Source organism: Prinia subflava, chromosome 7, assembly GCF_021018805.1.
Source record: "Prinia subflava isolate CZ2003 ecotype Zambia chromosome 7, Cam_Psub_1.2, whole genome shotgun sequence".
Classification (NCBI taxonomy): Eukaryota; Metazoa; Chordata; class Aves; order Passeriformes; family Cisticolidae; genus Prinia; species Prinia subflava.
Window position 1 is genome coordinate 33,960,349 of NC_086253.1, and position 20,861 is coordinate 33,981,209.

A 20,861-nucleotide genomic window follows, 5' to 3' on the forward strand; every position below is an offset into this window, starting at 1 on the left:
GAACACGTGTACCTTGCTCCCATTTGAGGGCATCCACAAAGGCATGCCCTAGGGGAAGCCAGCCAGCCCAAGTAGGCAGCTTCTCACACAAGGAACACAAACACACCGTACAAACATTTAATGTTTATTATCATACCTCTTATTTTGTACTGTAGTTGGTTATATATACATGTTCAGCTACCTGTGCATCCTGGGAGACTTTTACGACCTAGCAGCAGCTACAAAGTGTTAATAAACTATAACTCTATTTCCGCATCAATTTTATATCCGGAGAACAAATAAAAAGTCCGATTTTCCGACGATTTAATATGCTAATGTCAAGCTTTAATAAATAGCATTTACCTCAAGAGCGTGAGCAGGGCGAAAACCCACACGCTTGTGTCAAAACAAAACATCAGAAGCAACGTCTGTCAGAAAACCGAACAGACATTCGAGTAGCTGGTTTACAGTGTGGCGGGGCTCGCAGCAGCCCGGGGTGGCGGCGGGGTCCGCCGCCGGGCGCTGCGGGCGCACCCGAGGCCGGGCTGGGCCGGGCCGCTCGGGGCGCGGCTCGGCAGCCCCGGCCCGCCCCCGGCCCCGCCCGCCCGCCTTGGCGCCCTGCGGCGGGAGCAGCGTGGCCGCGCCAGCATGAGCGGCCCCCAGCCCGGCCAGCAGCGGAACGGGTACGCCAGTGCAGGGCCCGCGGGAGTCTCCCGGGCTCTTCCCGCCCGTCACCCCGCGGCTCCCTCTCCCTCCGACAGCGTGCTCCCCTCGCACGCCGCCTGACTAAACTTTCTCCGGGCGGGCCGGGCCGCTGCCGCCCGCGGGTGAAGCCCCGGTGGAGGGGCCCGATGGCCCCGGGTGGTGCGGCCAGCCCGGCCTCTGAGGGCGGGAGGGAGGGAAGCGGGGATCCTCCGGGGCGGGAGCGAGGGAGCGAGGGAAGCGGGAGTCCCCCAGGGCAGGACGGAGGGGCGCGGAGAGGAAGGTCCGCGCAGCCGGGGGCTCCCCACGGCCGTCGCCGTGTGGAGGGAAACCCGTCCCGGCAGGGAGGCGTTTCCTGAAGCCCCTAAAGGCCCTGTGGTGAGGGCATGGCCTGTTTTACTTGGGTTTCGTAATCGCTGGGGTAGGAAAAAGAGCGGGCAAGGTGTCTTGTGTTCATTATTTCCGGAAATGAGGACCGGCGTGAGTAATAGGCAATTAATTAAACTCAGGAGTGACTCTGTAAAAGTGAAGTACGTTCAGTGAGGGAAGTGTTCTGGTATTGCTTAATTGAGGTACAGTATTCATACACAGTGTTTATCTTTACAGGTCTGATGGGTTATCTCCCAAGAAAATTGAGCATATAATTAATTAGCAATGCACTGAGTATTGTTTTCCTGTAAGAAAGATTGAGTGTTCACTTTCAAAACCTTCCTTCCCAGTACGGAATATGTAATGACCCTACCTCAGTACCTATATGAGGGGAAAGATGAGAAGCCTCAAGTAAAGGAAATCCCACATTTAATGTAATAGTGATCATAAAACATGAGAGTTAAAGAAGTTTGTATTGAAGGTCATCAAGAGCCCATATCTTGTTTGGCTTTTGGGGAACAAGAGCTTAGCTGAAGATGTTTATTTCTTATTTTTAATGCACACTTCATTTTTTACCTGTGATTTCAATGCCAAGGCATTGATAGTTGGCCTTCAGTAGTATACATGATATTGGGGAATCATACTGCTCAAATGCACATGACATCAAATATGAGGAAGCAGAGGAAGAACTTAAAAAGAGGCAGGTTAATCTGATACCCCCCAGTCCTCCAGTTGTACTATATTGTTGTATAGCTGACTGTCATAATTGTCGTACGAAAAAAATTGAGATGATAAATTCTGCTTTAGGCTTCTCAAAAGAAATCTTCATTTTGGTAGACCATAATGCTACTCATTTTTTAGAGTAGCTGAATGACATTTGTGCCTTTCTCAGATGGTGTTACAGCTTACTTGAAGCCTAGATGGATGAAGAAGAAGTGAAAAGGGAGGCAGTGTTCTCTAGTTACAGAACCGTTTTCTCTATTCTCCCTTGAAATAACCTTTACAAAATTTTCTATAGGCTACTAATTATTCTAAAATTTAGGTTTTTCTTTCCCCTCATTGTTCTTAGCAGCATTCTTCATCGCTTTCAGTTTCTGTTACTTTTGTTCATAAGTTCTTATGGGTTATCCTAAGGCTAAGCCTTGATTGCCTGTTTTCCAGCTAGCTATAGTATTTTCTAGAGTAGCTTTCATTCATGGAATTCTAGAACTTACAAATGAGCATAAAGAAGATTATCAGCCACCCCAAATCCATAAACTAATTTTCGTGTGTGTGCTTGACTGCTAGCCAAGGCCTTGGCTTCTGCTCAATCAGAAATTAAGTGGTTTATACCCTTTTCACAGTCTTGAGTTCTTATGCACTGAGTTGAGGGAATTATCTTGCCAAACACAGTGCTGTTAAGTAGAAGTAATTGAGTGTGGCCTTTGGGGGGTTTTTATGTTCTCTTTGATGTAAGACTTCTGCTTATTTTTTAGTTATGCTCCTCTCCCTGTGAAGTTGGTACTCTGAGGGACCTCCACTTACACACAGTTCTGTATTTATTAGAAAAGTAAATACTAGCTTTTGTTATGTTTTGAATAAGTAGAGTTGCTAGGGAATAATTTAACAAAAGAAGATCTCATGACCTCTTAGTTCAGAGTTCTGCTATCTTTCTGGAGCCCTTTTCCCAGAATGTTTTATTCAGTGTAGTTCTGCATTGTGTTTCATCCCTCTCCAAAGACATCGCTGTGAATGTCACTTAGCCAGGAGCCATCATTTAAAGTCCAGTTGTGTTTTAGATTTTGTAAATCCCTTTTTTTGAGGTATTTTAAATAATCATGTAGCTGAAACATTTTCTTGATGTTCTCAACCTGTCAAAGTTCAGTTTGGCACAGAGTGGTGTGAGGGCGTGTCTTTAATCTCTTCTTTCTCTGAGCACTTTTCCTTCTTGGTAGGATATAGCCCCAACCCTTTAGTTACAGTGATTCAAGTCAGTCTGGGCATTCTTAGAATCACATACTTGATTTGGGTGTTTGCTTTGACAATTGACAGTTCAGGGCACTATTTGCAATATTGTCAAAGTCTGAGGGAGGTGTGTGGGTTACATCAAGAGTGTATGTTCCTCCCTCCTTACTTTGAGATGGTAGCCTTAAAGAGGATCCTCATTCATTCCAAGAGCAAGCCAAAATTGCTAACTTGTAATGTGCCACATACAGACTATTCAAACCCAGCAATTTATCTTTGGTAAATAGCACCTTGTAGGTTTCTAAAGTAGTTTTATCATGTGCTGGCATTGTTTTCACTCAAACAATGTAACCTCTTTATGACAACCTAACTGCAAGCCTCTAATACATGCTTTGAGTTATAAAAATAATGATTAACTACACACTTGCCTTCTAATGTTTGTCGTCTGAAAGTGCTGGTACTAGTGTTGCTAGGAGATGTCTTGCTGCTTGCAGTTACCTGTGATGTAGTTTTCTGTATGGCCGTACATCACAAGAAGGGTATCTGGGTCTTAAGCTGTAGTCTTTGGTGAGAGGGGGCCCAAGAAAAAAACTACTGTGCACCTTGTATTTTGACAGCCTAATGATTGTATTTGAGAAGTTCCATTGGTTTGGTTTTCAAGTTGTAGCAATGATAGGTGAGAGAGTTTGGGGAAATTTCTTTCAATTTGATCTTTTGTTTGAAATTTTCAAAGCTTAAGCATATGTGAGGAGAGAGAGCTTTCTGCCTTTCTTTTCTTTGAGCTGAAAAGCACAGAAATTCCCCTGTTGGGTCTTACACTGTCTGAGCAGGCTTTCACCCATAAGCAGGCAAGAGAAAATGATGTATCACCTTTTTTTCCTTCCTCCTTCACCCAAATATACCCTTCGGGGCAGGGAAAGAAGCAACCTTTTGTGGCACTTTCATATATTCTATCTAAAGGCAAAGTTCTTGAACCCGTCTCCTGTCAGTTTTCAAAAGGCTTTCATAAGGCATAATCTCAAGAGAAAATTAGCAGGGAGCTGTTGGAATGGCCTCAGATCTTTGGTGGTAAATGTTGTAACAAGAGGTAAACTTATGGTGGTAACCATGTGGTCAGAAATGAATGCCTGCAGAGGAAGTCACCAAACAGGAAGCTTCTGAGCACTTGTCATAGGCAGAAGTATAAAATAACTTAGAGGCTGATAGTTATCACAGTCATCATAAAAAAGATTATGTTGTTTGAGTGAGAAGAATGGCAGTACATGAGATACGTGAACCTTAGAAATATACAAGGTGTTATCTATAAAGGATAAATTGCTCTGTCTTTGAATTGCTCAGTGCTCTGAATATCTCAGCCTTCTTATCTAAAAATGAAATTTGCAACCTTGCTTGGATGCCTTTTCCTTGAAAGAACATGTTGCATGTATAAGTTCCTGGAAAGCACTTTACACTGATGGTTTTACTATCAAAATATTACTGAATATGTGCTCTTAGCCACATTCTGATCCTGGTTACTGTAAACTTGTGCATGTTAAAATAAAATGATTTGTAGTAACTCTAGGTCTGTGGTGTTTGCTGATGGCTGTTTTTTTCTATAAACTGTAGTTTCAGCAGTGAAGCATCCTGCAAAAAAAGAGAGGATTATTTGGAATGGCCTGAATATTTTATGGCAGTAGCTTTTCTGTCAGCACAAAGAAGCAAGGATCCAAGCTCTCAGGTAAGAAGGCAACATATAATAATAACATAACCTAATCTATATTGCATATCGCATTCGATGGACACATAACAGGTTCAGGAATTTCTTAATGAAAGTTATTTCAGTGTATAGCTATTCAGTTTTCAGCATAGTCAGCACCTTCTGTTACAGAAATTCTCATATTGGGCCTAACCTCATACGTATTATTCTGTGTATATTTGTAGCTTGAAGTTTTATAAATCATGTTTTCATCTGGAAGTTAAAATAATACATGCGTTTTGTCTCCTTTTTCCAGTAAATATAGTCACTTTTAGAGGAGGATAAAACTGCTGGAAGTTTTAGGTTGTAATTTTTATGACACAACATTTTACAAATGTCTTTTCTTCACCTGTGAGAGTATTTGTTTCTTATTGGGTTGACTGGAGTTTTCTTCTAGTTTGTTCCTCCCTCAGGATCCCCTGTTCCCTATGCTTCACTGTCTGTTCCCATTTTTCACTTTTCATGTGCCTCAGTTCAATATTGTTCAATATTGATTTCAGGTGACTGATACAGGTGCTGAAACATGCTATTCTATGGGATCCAGTCATCCTGTTAGATTTCCTTTGTGCGAAAAAAATCAGGAAGCAAATACCAGAAAAAACAATCTGTTCACTTCCTTCTGTACATTATGGCACTTAGCTCTCTGAAAGTTGTTCACTTGGGGCTAAAGTTTTGTTACCCAAGGGCTGGTTGGTAAACACATTGTCTGAATTAAAATTAGTACTATTGCAATTTCAACAAATAATATGGGCAGAAAACATAAAAATGGGACTCTGCTTTAAGAAAAGTCCCTTTGAAGACTTGGGTTGAAGCAATAAAGGGTGGGAGTTAAAAGGTTTTGAACTTTAGTGCATGTTTGCAACAAGCTGCAAAGGCTTGTGAGGCCTCCATAAGCCAGCACTTGTATTTCTGTTACATCTTTCATAACTTTTCTTTTGCTCACGTTGCTCATACTGCTACTGGGAAAGCTAGTTTGGGGAGCTGAACTTACGTTTTTACTAGGGTTTGTTCAGTGCTGTTTCTGCTCCTTGAACTAAGTTCATTTCGTAATTGGACAAGGAACAGTGCTGGCAGGCTGGGATGGGCACAGCATGACCGAAGGGGTAGCAGAGTTACATCTGCCCTGACTTATTGCAAAGCCCCAACAGTTGGGTACAATTGTAGCCTTGCTCACCAGATGGTGTGACTTAATATATCAAGTGAAGCTTGTATCTCTTAAATGGAAATTGTAGGACTGACTGTTCATGTCTTATCTTTGTTGTTGACACATTGTTTTGCATGCTGTTGGTACTATATAAATCTGTTTTTATTTAGGTTGGTGCCTGCATTGTAAATTCAGAAAACAAGATTGTTGGAATTGGCTACAATGGGATGCCTAATGGTTGCAGCGATGATGTACTACCCTGGACAAGAACAGGAGCAAATAGACTAGACACAAAATATCCTTATGGTAAGGCTTCTTGTAGTTGACAGGTTAGACTTGTGATGTCTGTATCTGTGGAAGTTCAGCTGGTAAAGTGTGGATCAGTTTTTCTTCCACTCACTTGATACTGTCAATGTGTCCATACGTGGTACACTAGGATAAAAATCAGTCTTTCTGAAGAACTGACATCCTGGTGAAATAGGTTCATAAATATTAGCCATTTTAACTGTGTTATTTAAAGGGTCTCTGTGAAATCTGGTGGACCTTTCAGCAGGGCTGACTCTTCTGGATCAGGTGTGGTTTGCAGGAGCCAAGGAGGCTGGGCTGCCTCAGGCTCCACACCATGAGCGCTGTCTGCCGTGTGTGGAAGTGGGGTTTAGAGCTGCCTCGTGGCCTGCAATGGCTGATGTGGGGAAGAAACCTTGGTTAGGACTGGTAAGAGACCATACAGTGCCCGTGCTTCCTTAAGTCCCCCTTTGTCTTTCTGTACCCACTCCAGCTCCTGCTGCACCTCTTGTGTGTGACACCAATGCAGCAGAAGCCACAGGCAAAGAAAAAACAAGAGCTTCTTCATCCTGAGCTGCATCTCAGCCTCTTCTGAGCTCAGGAATGGCAGGGTAGAGAAGCAAGAAAGAGAGAATCAGAGCCTTGAGAAATTTTTCTTCTCCCTGCATGGGTCAGGAAAGTCAGCACCAGAGTTCATCTTTTGCAGAGAAATAGACTCTCTTCCAGTGACCAGTATTTATCTCTGCCTGTTAATTCTGTTTCTTACTTGTAACTTTAACAATTGGTGTGATAGAGAAATTAAACTTGCATGAGTTTTGACATAGCCTGAGTTCACTCAGAGCTCTTTCTAAAAACCTTTTTCTGGTTTTCTATAGCATTGAAGTGAAAGATGATATGCAGTGGTTCAGCACATAATTCATCAGTTTGATATTTTTGACTTCTTAAAAGTCCAGTACTTTGTCCTTGTTCACTTCACCAATTTATTATAAAACCTCTAATGGTAGTTCTTAAGCTCAAGACCATTTCATATTATTTTTTGTAATGGGTGCATTCCCAATATAGGGCCAGATTTGAAGTCTGCCTCTGCCAAATTTTGAAGTCTGCTCTGAACCACTGCTTTTACATATACTGCTGTGGCCATAATGGTTCAACTTAGTATGACTGCTCTTTATTTATAGGGCAAGGAATCAAGTGTTAGTCCATTGATTAAATAAAAAGCACTGAAAACAGAATATTGATTTTGGTTGAATCTTTATGCTGCTTTAAGGTCTCAGTTCTGAGCTAAAATCAGTGTGGGTGGTCTGTGGCATCGGAGCGTGTTCCAGGCACTCAAATCTAAGCTGACCAGCTTAAACTAAAAGTACTGTGAGGAATCTTTGTACAAGATGATGTGAGAGTGTTTTTGCTAACTCTGACTGCAGAAGATGTGGAGCATGTGATGTTTAAAAAATGAGCTAACTAGTAACAGCTTGGAGTGCTGAGTTGATTTCCAGGAGTTGGTCTAACTACTACCCTTCCCCCCATTATCTTAGTCTTCACCTCATTAAAAAAATCACAGCTTTGTAACACAAAGTGTCTGCTGTGATGAATAAACAACCTATTTTGTAATTCACAGATCATTTAAACTCTAGCAATTTCTTATTAATCTTGATAGCACAGTTGACAGACCAGACAAGTATATATAAAAAGAAAATCTTCGGCTTAAAAAAAATTCTGGTAGATGCAGAGACACATAGAATTGCTGTTAAAATCTCATTAAACTGTCATTTTTTCCTTTCTCCTTTTGCTAATCATTACAGCATTTGTGTAAATTGAACTTTTTCTCCTTGCATTTTCCTGACTGGCTTGTTCAGAGACAGTACAATCTTACTGTGTGCTTTGTTAGCTAACCATGGCACTTCCATCACTGCAATGTAGCTTGTTGGATGAAGCTGATGGTAATTGTGCATGTACTACCACACCAAGTTGGAAGTTGTCTTCTGGAGCTACTTGATGCATCTGCTACAGAAAAGGTCTGGGGTTGGATCTGAGTGCTGACCACCTGGTCTTGGGTGCTCTTGCGGGTTAGCCATGAACACTTAGCTCACTTCCCATGTTTTGCACTACGCTTTGACTAGCTTTCACCAGAACAAAGCTTCACTATTGCTCTTCCAATGGTGCTCCGGAGGGCAGGGTAGAAAAAAGACTGCAAGAAAACAGTCATCAGGTATAGGCTTATAATGCAAAGCCTGCTGAGATGGTATGCTTAACCCTCCTTCTTCCCTCAGGCCATACTGGCAGATATGCAACACATACTCGGTTTCATGTTCTGAAAAACCCTCTCTGGTGGACTGCATAAAAGTCTTCTCACTTCTTTATGCACTTTGAACTGAGACATACAAAATAACTGTGTGGTGTCATGGGACTCCTGGAGCTTGAGGAAACCCAGGGCCGAGGGTGATGTGTTGCTGAGGGAGCCCTGAGATGAGCATGAGCCAGTCTGTGCCGGTTGGCCTCAGGGCCAAGGGTCAGTCCCTGGCCCTGTCTGTGTTTAGCAGCATAGACATAGGAGGGGATTGGACCCAGAGGCGATCTTTGCAGAAGGGTGTTAGGTGATCCTGTAACAAATGTATTGAGCTCCAGAAAAACTGATGGATGCATTGACCTTAGAGCTCTGACTAGATTCACTGTTTCAGGGCTAAAAGTCTTCCAATTTCCAAGCTAAATTTATATGTGGTTAGTTTTTAGGTTCTCGAGTGTGCTGGCAATGTTCTTTTAGTTTTTCTTATTCACTGTGGTTAACCCTTCCTCTTTCCCCGTGCATTTACTCATAACAGTTACCTTTTGAACTTCTGTTGTGAGATTAAACAAGTCCAGTCACTCTTGCGTTTTGCTGTATCGACGCTTGTTGGTTTGAAATTCACCACTGTCTTGATTACCTATGTCTGCTGCAATATACTGTATGTATCTCTCTTACACCCTCAAGAGTGGGTTCTTCTCAGCTCACTGTTAGGGGCAGTGTTGTGCTTGATTAAGAAATCCAGGGCTAACCTGAGCTGCTACTGGGAGAAGGCATCAAAATGTGCTAGCTTGTGTTCACTTTTCCTTAGAGGATGCAAACGTTTGCAAGGCATTTGGATATTGCAGGAATAGTGATGTGGATCCTGTGTGTTGATACTGTGCATTCCTTATGAGACTCTTGAAGTGGATAAAGGCTCTTCCCTCTAGTTGTGGTGTATATTTGAACAGCATAGCCTTGTTATATCAGAAAGCACAGAGTGTTTTGCAGAGTGACATTTTTCACAGCACAAAACCAGGATTTTGTCATTATGTTGGAACTGGCTGCAGGCTGCCAGTCAGTGACAGCAGCAGGGATGTGTCTGTGCACATGAGAGAAATGGAAGGCTGATTTTACTAAGATGTTATTAAACATTAACTTATTAAGTATTATTATTATTATTATTAAAAGCGCTTCCTGAAGCATTGTGTTCAGTACTATGTGGAGAAGCTTTTTAACAATTAGGCAAAATTCTATCTTTCAGAGTCAAAAGTATGCCCTCTGTTTCTGTTAGATGAATCTGAGGATTTGTTGATGTTTGGTTTCTTCTCACCAATCATTTAAAATACTACATTTTTCTCCTATTAACACAAATCTTACCACTAAATCTAGTTGCTGTGCTCTTGTTATGCCCTCTGTCTCCACTGTATCCATTTGACAACCAGTCTCTAATTAAGGGTTTTAAATTAAAATGACTGGCAAATTGAGAAACCTCTGAGCAATACAGAAAATATTGAGTAAGTATGCTTAAAAATATTTATACAGGTTCAAATATGATAAAATATGTGCTGTGGCAAAAAGTGTGCTCTAATTGAACAGTACCTGCTGTGTAAAATGAAACAAACTGTTATCAACATTTCCTTGTGTTAGGATTATGAGCTTTTTGTCAATTTTTCAGAGAAATGAACACTCAACAATATTCATGCAAATGTTGGTTTTATAGAAGCTGTTATTTTGACAGCACAAAATTTGATAAGGCGCTCTGAAGAAGTGTGCCTTATCACTCTCTCCAACTGGCAGTGCAAAGATGAGGCTTCAGCTGGGAAGGGGATCTGTAGGAGATGGTGTCCACTTACAGCCACTCACTCTTGACCTGCATGGATTTTTGTCCAATTCTGGTGTCATACATCAAATCTGTATGTTTTGGAAATTTAGAAACAACAGAATTTTTGGAAATTTAGAAACAACAATTCCTCTTGTTCTGCTTGCCCGCTAAGAAACACCTGTGTGCTCTGCTAGGAGTAGGACCAGCTTGGAGCAGGATGGGAGAAACTGTGAAATAGGCTAGGTTAACTAATGCTGCTGGGTTTTGAGAGACGCTTCTCTGGTCTGACCCTGCAAGTTTTGTGATGTTCATAAATGGGACAAGTGGTTCCCATCTTCACTTCCCAGTTCTTGCTACTCATGGAAGAAAGCAGTGAGGCTGAGGTTTCATTTTTCTTACTGCAGTCTGAAGAGGCTAGGACTCCCAACAAATCTGCTGCTGTTATCTTTGCCTCTGTGCCCTGGCCACAGCAGCTGCTCTTCTCCAGCACACAGAGAGAGAGACAGAACAGCAGGAAGGGCTGAGGGCAGTGCCAGCCCAGCATCAGTGTCCTGCCTGCCCTTAATGCAGTGACCAGCAACCATCCCTATGCTTTCAAAAGGTGGAAAAAAATAGATGTCTTTCCACAAATTCAAGATGCATCAACCACTTCCCCTAATGGTTGTCACTCCAGACTCCATTCCTTGAAATAATGTTTTGATACCTTCCGTGTGATTCTTGCTGTGTTTAGTGTCAGAGTTCCAGCGAGTAAAGTATAACACAATTCTTAGTCTGGCTCAATTAGTAATTAAAAGCACTAAAAAGTCATTCTCCCTAGCCCTTCCTCTGATTGCTTCTTTAAAGGGTCTTTAAAGTTTTGGTGGTCCCTAGCATGCTCTTCATCAAGCATGCCTTTAAACAGTATTAAACACTTTGACTAGTCTTGTAGTTCTTATAAAATTGCTAGTCAGAACACGTTTAGAATGTGAGAAGAGTACTTCTGACTCTGCAACCCACTGGGAACATGCTCATGTTAAGTGTTCCATCCTGAAAAATTACCATTTATAAGGTAAGCAGGGGTCTCTTATTTACAGGTGAGCTTAAGGATGAGTACTACCTCAGCTGTGCAACACAACCAGCATGCAATGAGAAGAGCTAGAAACACTAGCAATTAATACTATCAGTAATGAAGCAGTCATTCATTGGCTTTTCTGGGTTTTTTTTTTCCTCTCATGAACATAGTAGCAGGTGGTGGGAATGTCAGAGCGCACATTTAACTTCTTGTTGCATGGTTGTTTCTTCAGCTAATGAAGCCTTTTGAGAATACTTTTCAAACTACTTTTACAGAATGGAAACCAGTGTTGTGGACTTGATACTATGTTGGCTATATGTGAATATTTTTTTTAAAAAAACCAAAGCTCTGGAGCCCCTCATAGGGTATTGTAATAATTATTAGTTTTACTAGTCTGCTTAAAGTTACAGTCCAGAATTCTGAATACTGTGCAGCTGTGAATGATTATTTTCAGTTAGCTTCTTACTACCTCAGAGAGGACAATTCGTAACTATTAGCAGGAGCTCTTAACAGCTTAGAAAACTTTGTAACACCCTAAGTGTAAACTAGCTAGTCATTAACAAGAGGGATTTTGGACTTCTAGATTTGTTTTCTTTATCTCAAAAAAGAGAAAGAAAAGGCAAGCCTATAAGAAAAATCTGGGGGTAATACACCTATCTTACCTGGTGAATGCCTATTTGTCAGAGAGAGGTGAATATGAGTAATTGGAAATTAAGAGTGATGGGACAAAGCCTAAAAATACTTGTCTGATGCCAGCACCTTCTTAAGAACCATCTGGCATAATATCCCTTTATAAGTAGCAGTCATCTAAGGAGATGTATAAAACAAAGACACGTGTAATGATAGTTCCCCAGAATATACTTTCAAATCACAGCAACTGAGACAAAATTGTTTGGTATTTAATAGTCCAGTAGGCTAAAAAAAAGTAATACTGGCTGGAAAATGATGACTTCTGGAATCAGTGCATGGTTCTGGTCCTGTACTAGTTTCTGCAGTAAGTTCAGTAAGAAATACTTGGTTAGGCACATGAAAAATGTACCTCATTTTCTATTTGAAATGAAAACTTGCTGGGTTTATTGTAGACTTAAGTACTTTTTGTCTTGGAATGATTAGTCTGTTTCTTATTGCTGTCTGGATCTTCTGTCCACATGGGATAGTTGTAATTTTTTGTAACTTCAGATTGTGTGAAGATGATCTAGAGGCAAAATTTGTGGTTTTCCCTTGGTCCAGCTGATTATCTTCTAGAAGTTATTCTTGGCCTGACCTTGTTTTTGCTTGGGAAGAGGTTTGTTGTTGAAAGTTTGTAGAAGTCTGCCAAAAGAACCTTTTTCTCTCATTAGTGCAGGAAGGAAACTTGTTGCAGTACTAATAATAAAACTTGTCTGGTTTTACAGCTAAAGATTTCTGAGTTTTAGTGAAGGAAAAATATTTACTGAAGGAATTAATTTTGTTTCTATTTTAGTTTTGGAAACCTTTGAAAACAGCCTCCTTTTTGGAGGTCTTCCAAATTTTAAACTGCTGCCTAGAACGTAAATATATTGTTCAAAGAAACTTGAAAGTGATGTTTCTGTCCTGTTGACATAACCCCTACCTCCAGTTGTGGAAATTATGTCACTCTCTTACTCAGTCCTCTGTAGCCCCAGAAGAATAATTCTCTGACTATTGTGAAAGCTTTATAAGATTGGTGCAACTTAGTAATATACTGGGAGTTGAATGTATTTTCTGGCTTTTCTAAATGCACAGGCTCATGTAACTGCATCTCTCATACATTTAACAGCATATATTTAAAATCAAGTGTGACCCAATAACAGTTGCAGTAGAAATAGTAAAAACAGTGAAAGAACCCTTAATGTGATGGTTCTTAGCTCTTGGTTGTTTTTTTTTTTTCTTGTTCAATTTCCAGTTTCTGGCTTTACTGGTTATGAGAAGGCATGTGGACAGCATAACATGGGCCTGGTAGAAGCCAATACTGAGCTTTCTTTTGCAAGTGTTTGGTCCTTTGTGATTTGTCTGCATGGGAAAGTTTGTGTGCTGTAAGTTAGGCTGTAAACTTGTAGGGCATTAGCTGTTGTATAGAAAATTCTGTGTAGACATTTAGTGCATATGGAAAACATTTCCATTCAGCAATGATTGCTGCATGTTGAAGGTACTGCACTCCGTTATTTCTGTGGGGAGGTCATTCACACGGAGGTGAGCACATAGCACCAAGTTTACTATGAAGTTGTGCTGTGAAACTTGGTCTGTTTTAATTCTCACATGGGTGCAAGGGAGAAGAAAACAACTTTTTTAAAGTCTGATCTTCAAAACAAGCAGTGGAAAACCTCTTAATGTTGTCTGCACATGCAGGTCTCTAAATGATCTCAAACCCACACCAGAATTCAACATCTGTTTAAGAAGTCAGGGCAGCAGGCAGTTTCTTAGTAGGTAGGTATATAAATTATGCAACTTGCTGTTATTCCTAGGAGCAAACAGGAAGTTCTTGCAGAGATCCTCATGTTTTTTCAGAGCTTGATTGTGAATGACACAGAAACTGTGCTCTTCTCAGCTGTGTTGGTAACACATTAGGTAATCTGCTCATGTGTACCTTATAAACACTGAAACCCTAAGGTGCTGTCTGTCCAGAAAGAGCTATTGTGTTATGATGGAATGAGGCAGGATGGTCCATTGCTACCTGGCCTATCTCAAATCATGGAGAAACACACGACTGTTTTTTCCTGCTTGTGAAGTCTGGCACCTTTTAATGAGCAGTAAAGTCACTCTAATATTAAAGCTGGATGTTTTTATGGCTGACTGTGTCTTGTGTATTCTGGGGGTGGGAGAATCCTGCAGCAGCAGTGAGCCATTCTGAGGCCCAGAGGACAGAGCTGCTGGGTTTTACTTGGCGGTTCTGCTGCCTTTAAGAGCACACAGCGCGCTCCTACAACCATAAGACTGTTCCTATCTGTGCATGTAAACACATAAATGAGCTGTTTTATACTGGCAGTTAGATACCCCAGAGAGTTGTGAAGCTGTGAGATACTGCTTCACTAAGGGTGGTTGCAATGGCTTGGCCCACAGCCTAGGGCTTTGTTGCCTGCAATAGGTGTTAGCAAATGGCAGTGCTAATGCACTTAATGATATCATTACTAATCGGCAGCCTGGTCAGAACAATTGACCTTCATTGATCTTGGCATTTCTGCTTGTATTTCTTTCTCTTGCCCTTTATGATAAGCTGTGCAAGCTATTTGCCTTTGAAAAGATGTAAGCAGTTATACTGTAACACTTTAATTTTACTTTGACCAATTTATTTTAATTATCAGTATTATGAATTGTTTCTTCCCTTGTTATTATCAGTGTGCCATGCCGAATTGAATGCCATCATGAACAAAAACTCAGCTGATGTGAAAGGCTGCAGCATGTATGTTGCCTTATTTCCATGTAATGAATGTGCAAAGCTCATCATCCAGGCAGGTAAGCAGTAGTGCCAGCTTGCTTTTCAGGGTTGCAGTGCTGCCTGCTCACTGGTTTCTTCTAACAGATGTATTTGATGTTAAATTGCTGATGTTAGATCTAAATTAATTGCACTGTCAACCTCATAAGATGCTACTTGTGGGGTTTTTTGCATCTGAATGGTGCCAAATTTTTCTGGTGCTAATTGCATCTACTGTGATTTTAAACGTGCTTCTAATTTAGGTTTGTAACTTCTTAGACCAGGAGCTGCCAAGGAACAACACAGGCATTGCATATAATTACTGTCAATTTTACTGTGCTCTGGCACATTGAATATAGTAGGGCAGAAGGAAATAAACTTCTGCATGACAAAAGGTCTGTTGGGAGTATATACATGAAATTTTAATTTGAATGTGATGCATGGAAGATATTTGAAGATTTTAAAATATCTTTGCTCATAAATATCATAAGATTTCTATGATCCTACTTTAATTATGTCTTTCATTGCAATTATTATAAATCTGTGCCACCGCAGCAAGTGTGCTGGCCTAAATGTGTCTCCTTTTTTGAGATTAGGCAGTATGTGCAGCACGCTTCAGTTCTGTAAAAATCTCTGCTTAAAGAAGCATGTGTTTTGCTCACGAATGAAGTCATGCTGTCCCAGCATAGATTTCTCTTCTGGGGAGTGTCTCTCACTACTAATGGCCACAGGAATACAGGAAGAGAGCGGCAAACAGGACACTTCTTTATTTTGGTTCTGTGTGGTTTGAAATGAAGAGGGAAAGATGATGGGGTTCGGCATTTGTGCTGCATACAATTCTTACAGAATCAAAATCAAATGGTCTTCAAGATTGGCTGCTTGTTCTCAATGTAGTCATTCACCCTATTCCTTATGCACTTAGGTCAGCACTAAATTGCAATGTATTGATATTCATGCTATCTGGCAAACACAGGAAGATGTTGATCAGCTGCGAAACGCTTGTGAATGCTCTTTATATTTCTTTATATTTCTATATTTAATAGCCTTTATATTTCTCCCCTGCCTAAGTCATTTCGGCAGAGATCATTCAGCAATTTTACACAGTATCCATTTGTGAGTAGAGGTGTACCAAGGAGTTGTAGAGCATGTGGATAAATGCTGCCCCTTCTGATTTTGTGCACCAGACATTACTATTTTTTAGTGTAATTCTAACATTTTTGTATGTGACTTCTTTAGGCATAAAGGAAGTTATTTTCATGTCTGACAAGTATCATGACACTACAGAAATGACAGCTGCACGGCGGATGTTTGATTTGGCAGGTATTATATACAGGTGAGAGAATTAGCTTTATTTTTACTCTGGAATGGAAGAAAGGGGGTGTGAAAGAGACTAACTTCAGGGCAAATGCTTTTTTTTTCTTTCAGTCATGTAGCATTTTATTCCTCTGTAGTGTTTGTAGAAGATTTGCTCTGTAGAAAGACTGGGCTGACAGACTGTTGTACCATTCTTTTGTCTTGTATATGGTTAAAGGTCAGTTTTGAAACTTTTTGTATGAGAAAATGGTCCATGACTCATTTTGTTCTTGGAATGCAAGTGAAATTGCCAAGGAGGTGGTTATTTGTTACACTGTATTTGGAAGAGTCTTCCTTGACCCTGCTTGGAGCAGGAGGTAGGGCTAGATGATCTCCTGAAGTCTCTTGCAACCTGAAGTGTCCTGTGATCATATGAGTTGGACTGAAACAACCAATTTTTTTGGAGCTGTTTTTGTGGATTACTCTCCTCCCTTATTGAAACTTCAGCATCTTTTTGTTGCAGTCCATTTGGGAAGGTCTCAAACAAGCCACCCATAATTAATTCTTGGTACCTATAGGTGTTCATCTCCTTTGGTCAGCTTTTAGGTGAGGAAAGGGTAAAACTTGGAATATTTGCCTTAAGATAATGATAATCTGAAAAATGTTTCAAGAGTGGGGTTTTTAAAGACACAGAGATACCTAAAGACAATCTTTTCAACAGCGAGTTTGATAGGAGTAACCTGCTGTGGATGAGGTTAATTATGTAGTCAGAGAGGCTTTGCAACTCTAAAAAGTTTTTACAGTGTTAATATAAAGACTTTGAAAAATTTGCAAACATAACAATTCTGATAAATAAAATTTTAGGATGAAAGATACCTACTGAGCTCAGAAACATCCATGGAAGAACACAGCAGTACTGAAATTCAGTTTTAGTCCTTCAGTGTATTTTCTGTCTACTAAGACTATTTGACTAAGAAGCATAAATCATTCTCTTGCAAGTCAAATCTTGTAACTTCTCCAGGGTGAGAAATGTTTCTTGCATTTCAGATCGCTGTTTGGAACAAAGTGTTCAGAGTTTCTGTGGTCAGCAGCATGTGCTTTCCTGTTTGACTGTTACTTATCCTTGTATCGATTGCTGAGGATGTAGGTGGTACTTAATGAATCTCTTGAACTCAACTGCAGAGCTTAATTAGGCACTAAATCCACACTATTTGCATAATCTTTTGTTTGCTGGTAGACTGGAAAATATATGCTCAGTCCCTGTGTACCTTCCTTGCTAATTGCTGTAGCAGATGCTGTAATGATAATAAAAGGAAACATTTTGTGGCAGTATTAATTTTAGAGTTCTAAAGTTGCAATTTTTAAATGATTCCCTTTTAACTAGTTTGGGTTTTACCCAGTATGGCATAATGTGATCTATTCCCCTGCCACAGAAAATATTTTATTATGCTGACATAAAGCTTGAAAGTGTTTTTCTAAAACTTGGCAGGCAAAAATTGATCAAAATATCAATACTATCAAAATGTATTCCAAATACCTTTTTTATATGCATATGTATACAGAAGATTTAAATATTTTTTCTGGATACCTCTATCTCTACTTAGATCTTTAAATATATATTAAAAATATTTGAAATAATAATATATATGAACAAAAATCACAGACCTGGTAATATGATGCCACCACCTGCAGCTAAGTTGTTAAAGTCCTTTGACTCCTGGGTAATTTATAAATTCCAGTAGCTGAAGAATGTACAGGGTAACCCACCCCATGTGTCTTTTTGTCTTAGTCTTTCTTGTCCAGGTTTCTCTCAGTGTGGTGCACTATAATTGGCTCCCAAAGAGAAGAAAACTACGAGAATCCAAGGATGTGTTTCTTGGGAGTTTTTTATTCCTTCAAAAATTTAGCTGGAACTAAAGCAAGCAAAATGTTTTAACTACTTACTAACTAATATCCGTATTTTTCTCTCTTTTTTTTAGGGAATTCAAGCCAAAGTGTAATAAGATCATCATCGACTTTGATTCAATTAACAGCAGACCAAGTCAAAAGCTCCTGTGAATTATGTCTCATTAAGTCTTTAGAAGAGTGTGATTATCCTGTTCTAAAAAGCTGCTAAGGCCTTTCATCTTGAAGTTACTTGCAACTTTTTAATGGTTTCTGTAGCTAAAGTAGACTTATAAGAAATCCAAGGCATAAAATGTCCCGCTCACTTCATCTTGTCATGTGGAATCTAAATCTACTTAAAATTTTTTATGCCTTTATCAAAATTGCTTAAAAAATGGAGACACGTAGATGAAACAAAATAAGAAAACTGTTCTGGTTCCTCCTGTATTCATCACCACATGCTCTGATGGGCTGTCAGCATAGATTTAGCCTCAGTTTAACAGCAATACTTGTAACCACTAGTACGGTAGAATATGCTAATATATGTTGATCTCTCTGTTGGATATGTGGATCTTAAGAGTTGATCCTAATAAAGAACAAAAAATGTTATCCGTGCAAATGCTAATCTTCCAACTAGCATAACACTAATATTTAAAAAGCTTTTACAGCTTTAGGAATGTGTGGCATTCTGCTTGTTACCCAACAAATGAAATGCTGACTTTTCTTTTAGTTGCCATCTGACATTGCCATACTTGGGGAGGGTTGAGAGAGGAAGCTGTTCCGAGAATTCTCCATGCCTAAGTGAGCTTTACGAGTGCTTTCAAATCCTTGTTTTTCCCAAGACTCCAGAACTGAAGGAGCTTGAGGGAGTAAATAATTTGGCACTTTACCTCTGGGACTTTTACACTGAGTTTGTTTTCATGTGTAAAAGAAAATCATTTTATTGGTCTAAGCTGTTCCTAGATAATCCAACATAGCTCAGTCCTTAACTCCACCTGTAAGGTAATTCAATCATTTTTTGTCCTTTGAGAGAAATTGGAGATATTCAACCCATATTCATGTCTGTGCCAAAAGATGTAATTATGGTGTTAGCTTGTTTCCCAGTGCTGACATAGTACCTCCATTTTCATAAATGTTGCCTAAAATAATATCCTTTTTAATTTTATCTTGAGATCTGGGAATAGATTTGAGTTCCTTTTCTCTAATTTGATTTTTAAAAATTAAATATGCCTAATGGCTTTGTTTAGATAACATTGGTGGTTGTTTGTTTTGTTGGGGGTTTTGTTTGTTTGTTTTTTAATGTGGTTATACTTCAATGAGCTTTTATTTTCTCTACAAAAGCTTTGTTTCATATTTTGGGACATTATGTAATTTGGCTTCGTACCAGTATTATTAAAGTCTTATTAAAATCCACTACACTGAAGTAGACTCATTATTATAATATTAAGTCATGCACTTGGCTCCAGAGCGCTGCTGTTTTTGCAATCATATGGAAAGCATATTTTGTGCATTTGTGATATTACATAAAGTATAATGTTCATGAACCATTTGACTACCAAAGGGATCACCGTAATGTATTATGTCTTAATTTATAAGATAATTTATGAGTTTCTTTTTCTTACAGCTGTTTTCCAGGTCAAAATTGGTCTGTGTCTTAGTGCCAGAAAAAGAAATTTGCATATATGTGTATTGGGGGGGGGAGCATGAAACCTGAAAAATTACTTTAATAAAATGTCACTAAGCCAGTTTTTGCACATCTTTTTCTTTGGTCTGAATTTAAGTAGAAGCATTTTGACAATAGCACTGAGGGGAGAGAAGAAGCAGAGTTTTTGGGTTTTGCAGCAAAATTGCTATTTTCTTCATATATAATTTCTAATCTAAGGTCAGATTTAAAATGTATATACATTGTATATATATATACTGTAAGTGTTTCATGTTAGCCTTGGATACTGTGAATATGTAATGTGCATTAAAACTTGAAAGTTTTTTCAACTAATGTCCAGATGTTTCTAGGAAAGTACTTTTTCTTTTATGAACGTGTTTTCCCTCAGGACTTTCCTGGTTGTGTAACAAAAAACCAGTACTGGGGAAAAAGACAGGATTTTAGAGTTCTCCTGGTCAGGTTTTGATCTCATAGAGGAACACGTACAGGATATCAGAGTAACAGTCAGTTAACTCAGGCCAGCAAGTGGACTCTAATTTCTGGTGCAACTTTGTGGAAAGGGAAAAAGCATATGTACAACTCTTGAGACACTGTGTGCTTCATTTGAGGGTAATGTTTTAGAGAAAATCTTCAAGAAGTTTTGATCCTAACTTTGTGCATGTCCAAAACTCTGTACACTTCCAAGGTTTTTGGTTTTGTTTTAATGGTTCAGGAGATAGTGCTTTGACTTATAAAGAGCACTTAATAGAGGAAACAAAGAAAACAGCTAAATAGAATAAACTATTTCTGCTGCTGAAGCTCAAGTTTGAGATGAATGGAACCGTTTGGAATGGAAGGATTTCTAGAGGGTATTTAGTCTTACGTGCTGAAAGTACCATTGACTTACAGGTTAGATCCAGTTGCTCAGGCCTTGACCAGGCGAGTGCCTACGAGAACAGAGGTTTTGCAGCCTTTTTGGTCAGCCATTCCAATTCCTGATGCTCACTGACTCTCCTCCTCTGTGACACAGGCACTGCAACAGGATCCACTTAATGTATGCAGGGATCCAGGTGGGTCCTGTTCTTCCAAGCTGCCTTCCATCCATCCACTGGGCACTCAGCCAGCTGGGAGTTGTTCTGTTCCTGGTGCAGGACTTCAAGTTTCCCTCAGCTCATTCCTCCAGCCACTACTGCAGCTGTACCGCTGGCCCTGTGATCCTGGTGGTTCGCCCACGTGAAACTGCACAGCTCCTTCTGGGGCTGCCAGCACCACTGCCACGGTAACGGGGAATGGGAACTGCCTGCAGCCTCAGGCCTGCTTGGAAAATCTGGTACAGCAACCC

The 20,861-nt window shown here is 39.9% G+C and overlaps 1 protein-coding gene across 1 annotated transcript; it reads left to right on the plus strand.

Annotated features, from left to right (window-relative positions):
• The first annotated feature begins 541 nt into the window (after positions 1-541).
• On the plus strand, positions 542-19,290 carry DCTD (dCMP deaminase). Its single transcript, XM_063402167.1, has 6 exons — positions 542-662; positions 4,600-4,711; positions 6,044-6,179; positions 14,625-14,741; positions 15,937-16,033; positions 17,973-19,290. Exons 1-6 carry the CDS (start codon positions 628-630, stop codon positions 18,049-18,051), a joined length of 576 nt encoding a protein of 191 aa, XP_063258237.1. The 5' UTR covers positions 542-627; the 3' UTR covers positions 18,052-19,290.
• The last annotated feature ends 1,571 nt before the right edge of the window (positions 19,291-20,861 follow it).

Coding starts and splice junctions, on each gene's coding strand:
- DCTD (XM_063402167.1), top strand. CDS start 628: ATGAGCGGCCCCCAGCCCGGCCAGCAGCGGAACGG. Junction 4,712..6,043: donor GCAAGGATCCAAGCTCTCAG/GTAAGAAGGCAA, acceptor GTTTTTATTTAG/GTTGGTGCCTGCATTGTAAA. Junction 6,180..14,624: donor AGACACAAAATATCCTTATG/GTAAGGCTTCTT, acceptor TGTTATTATCAG/TGTGCCATGCCGAATTGAAT.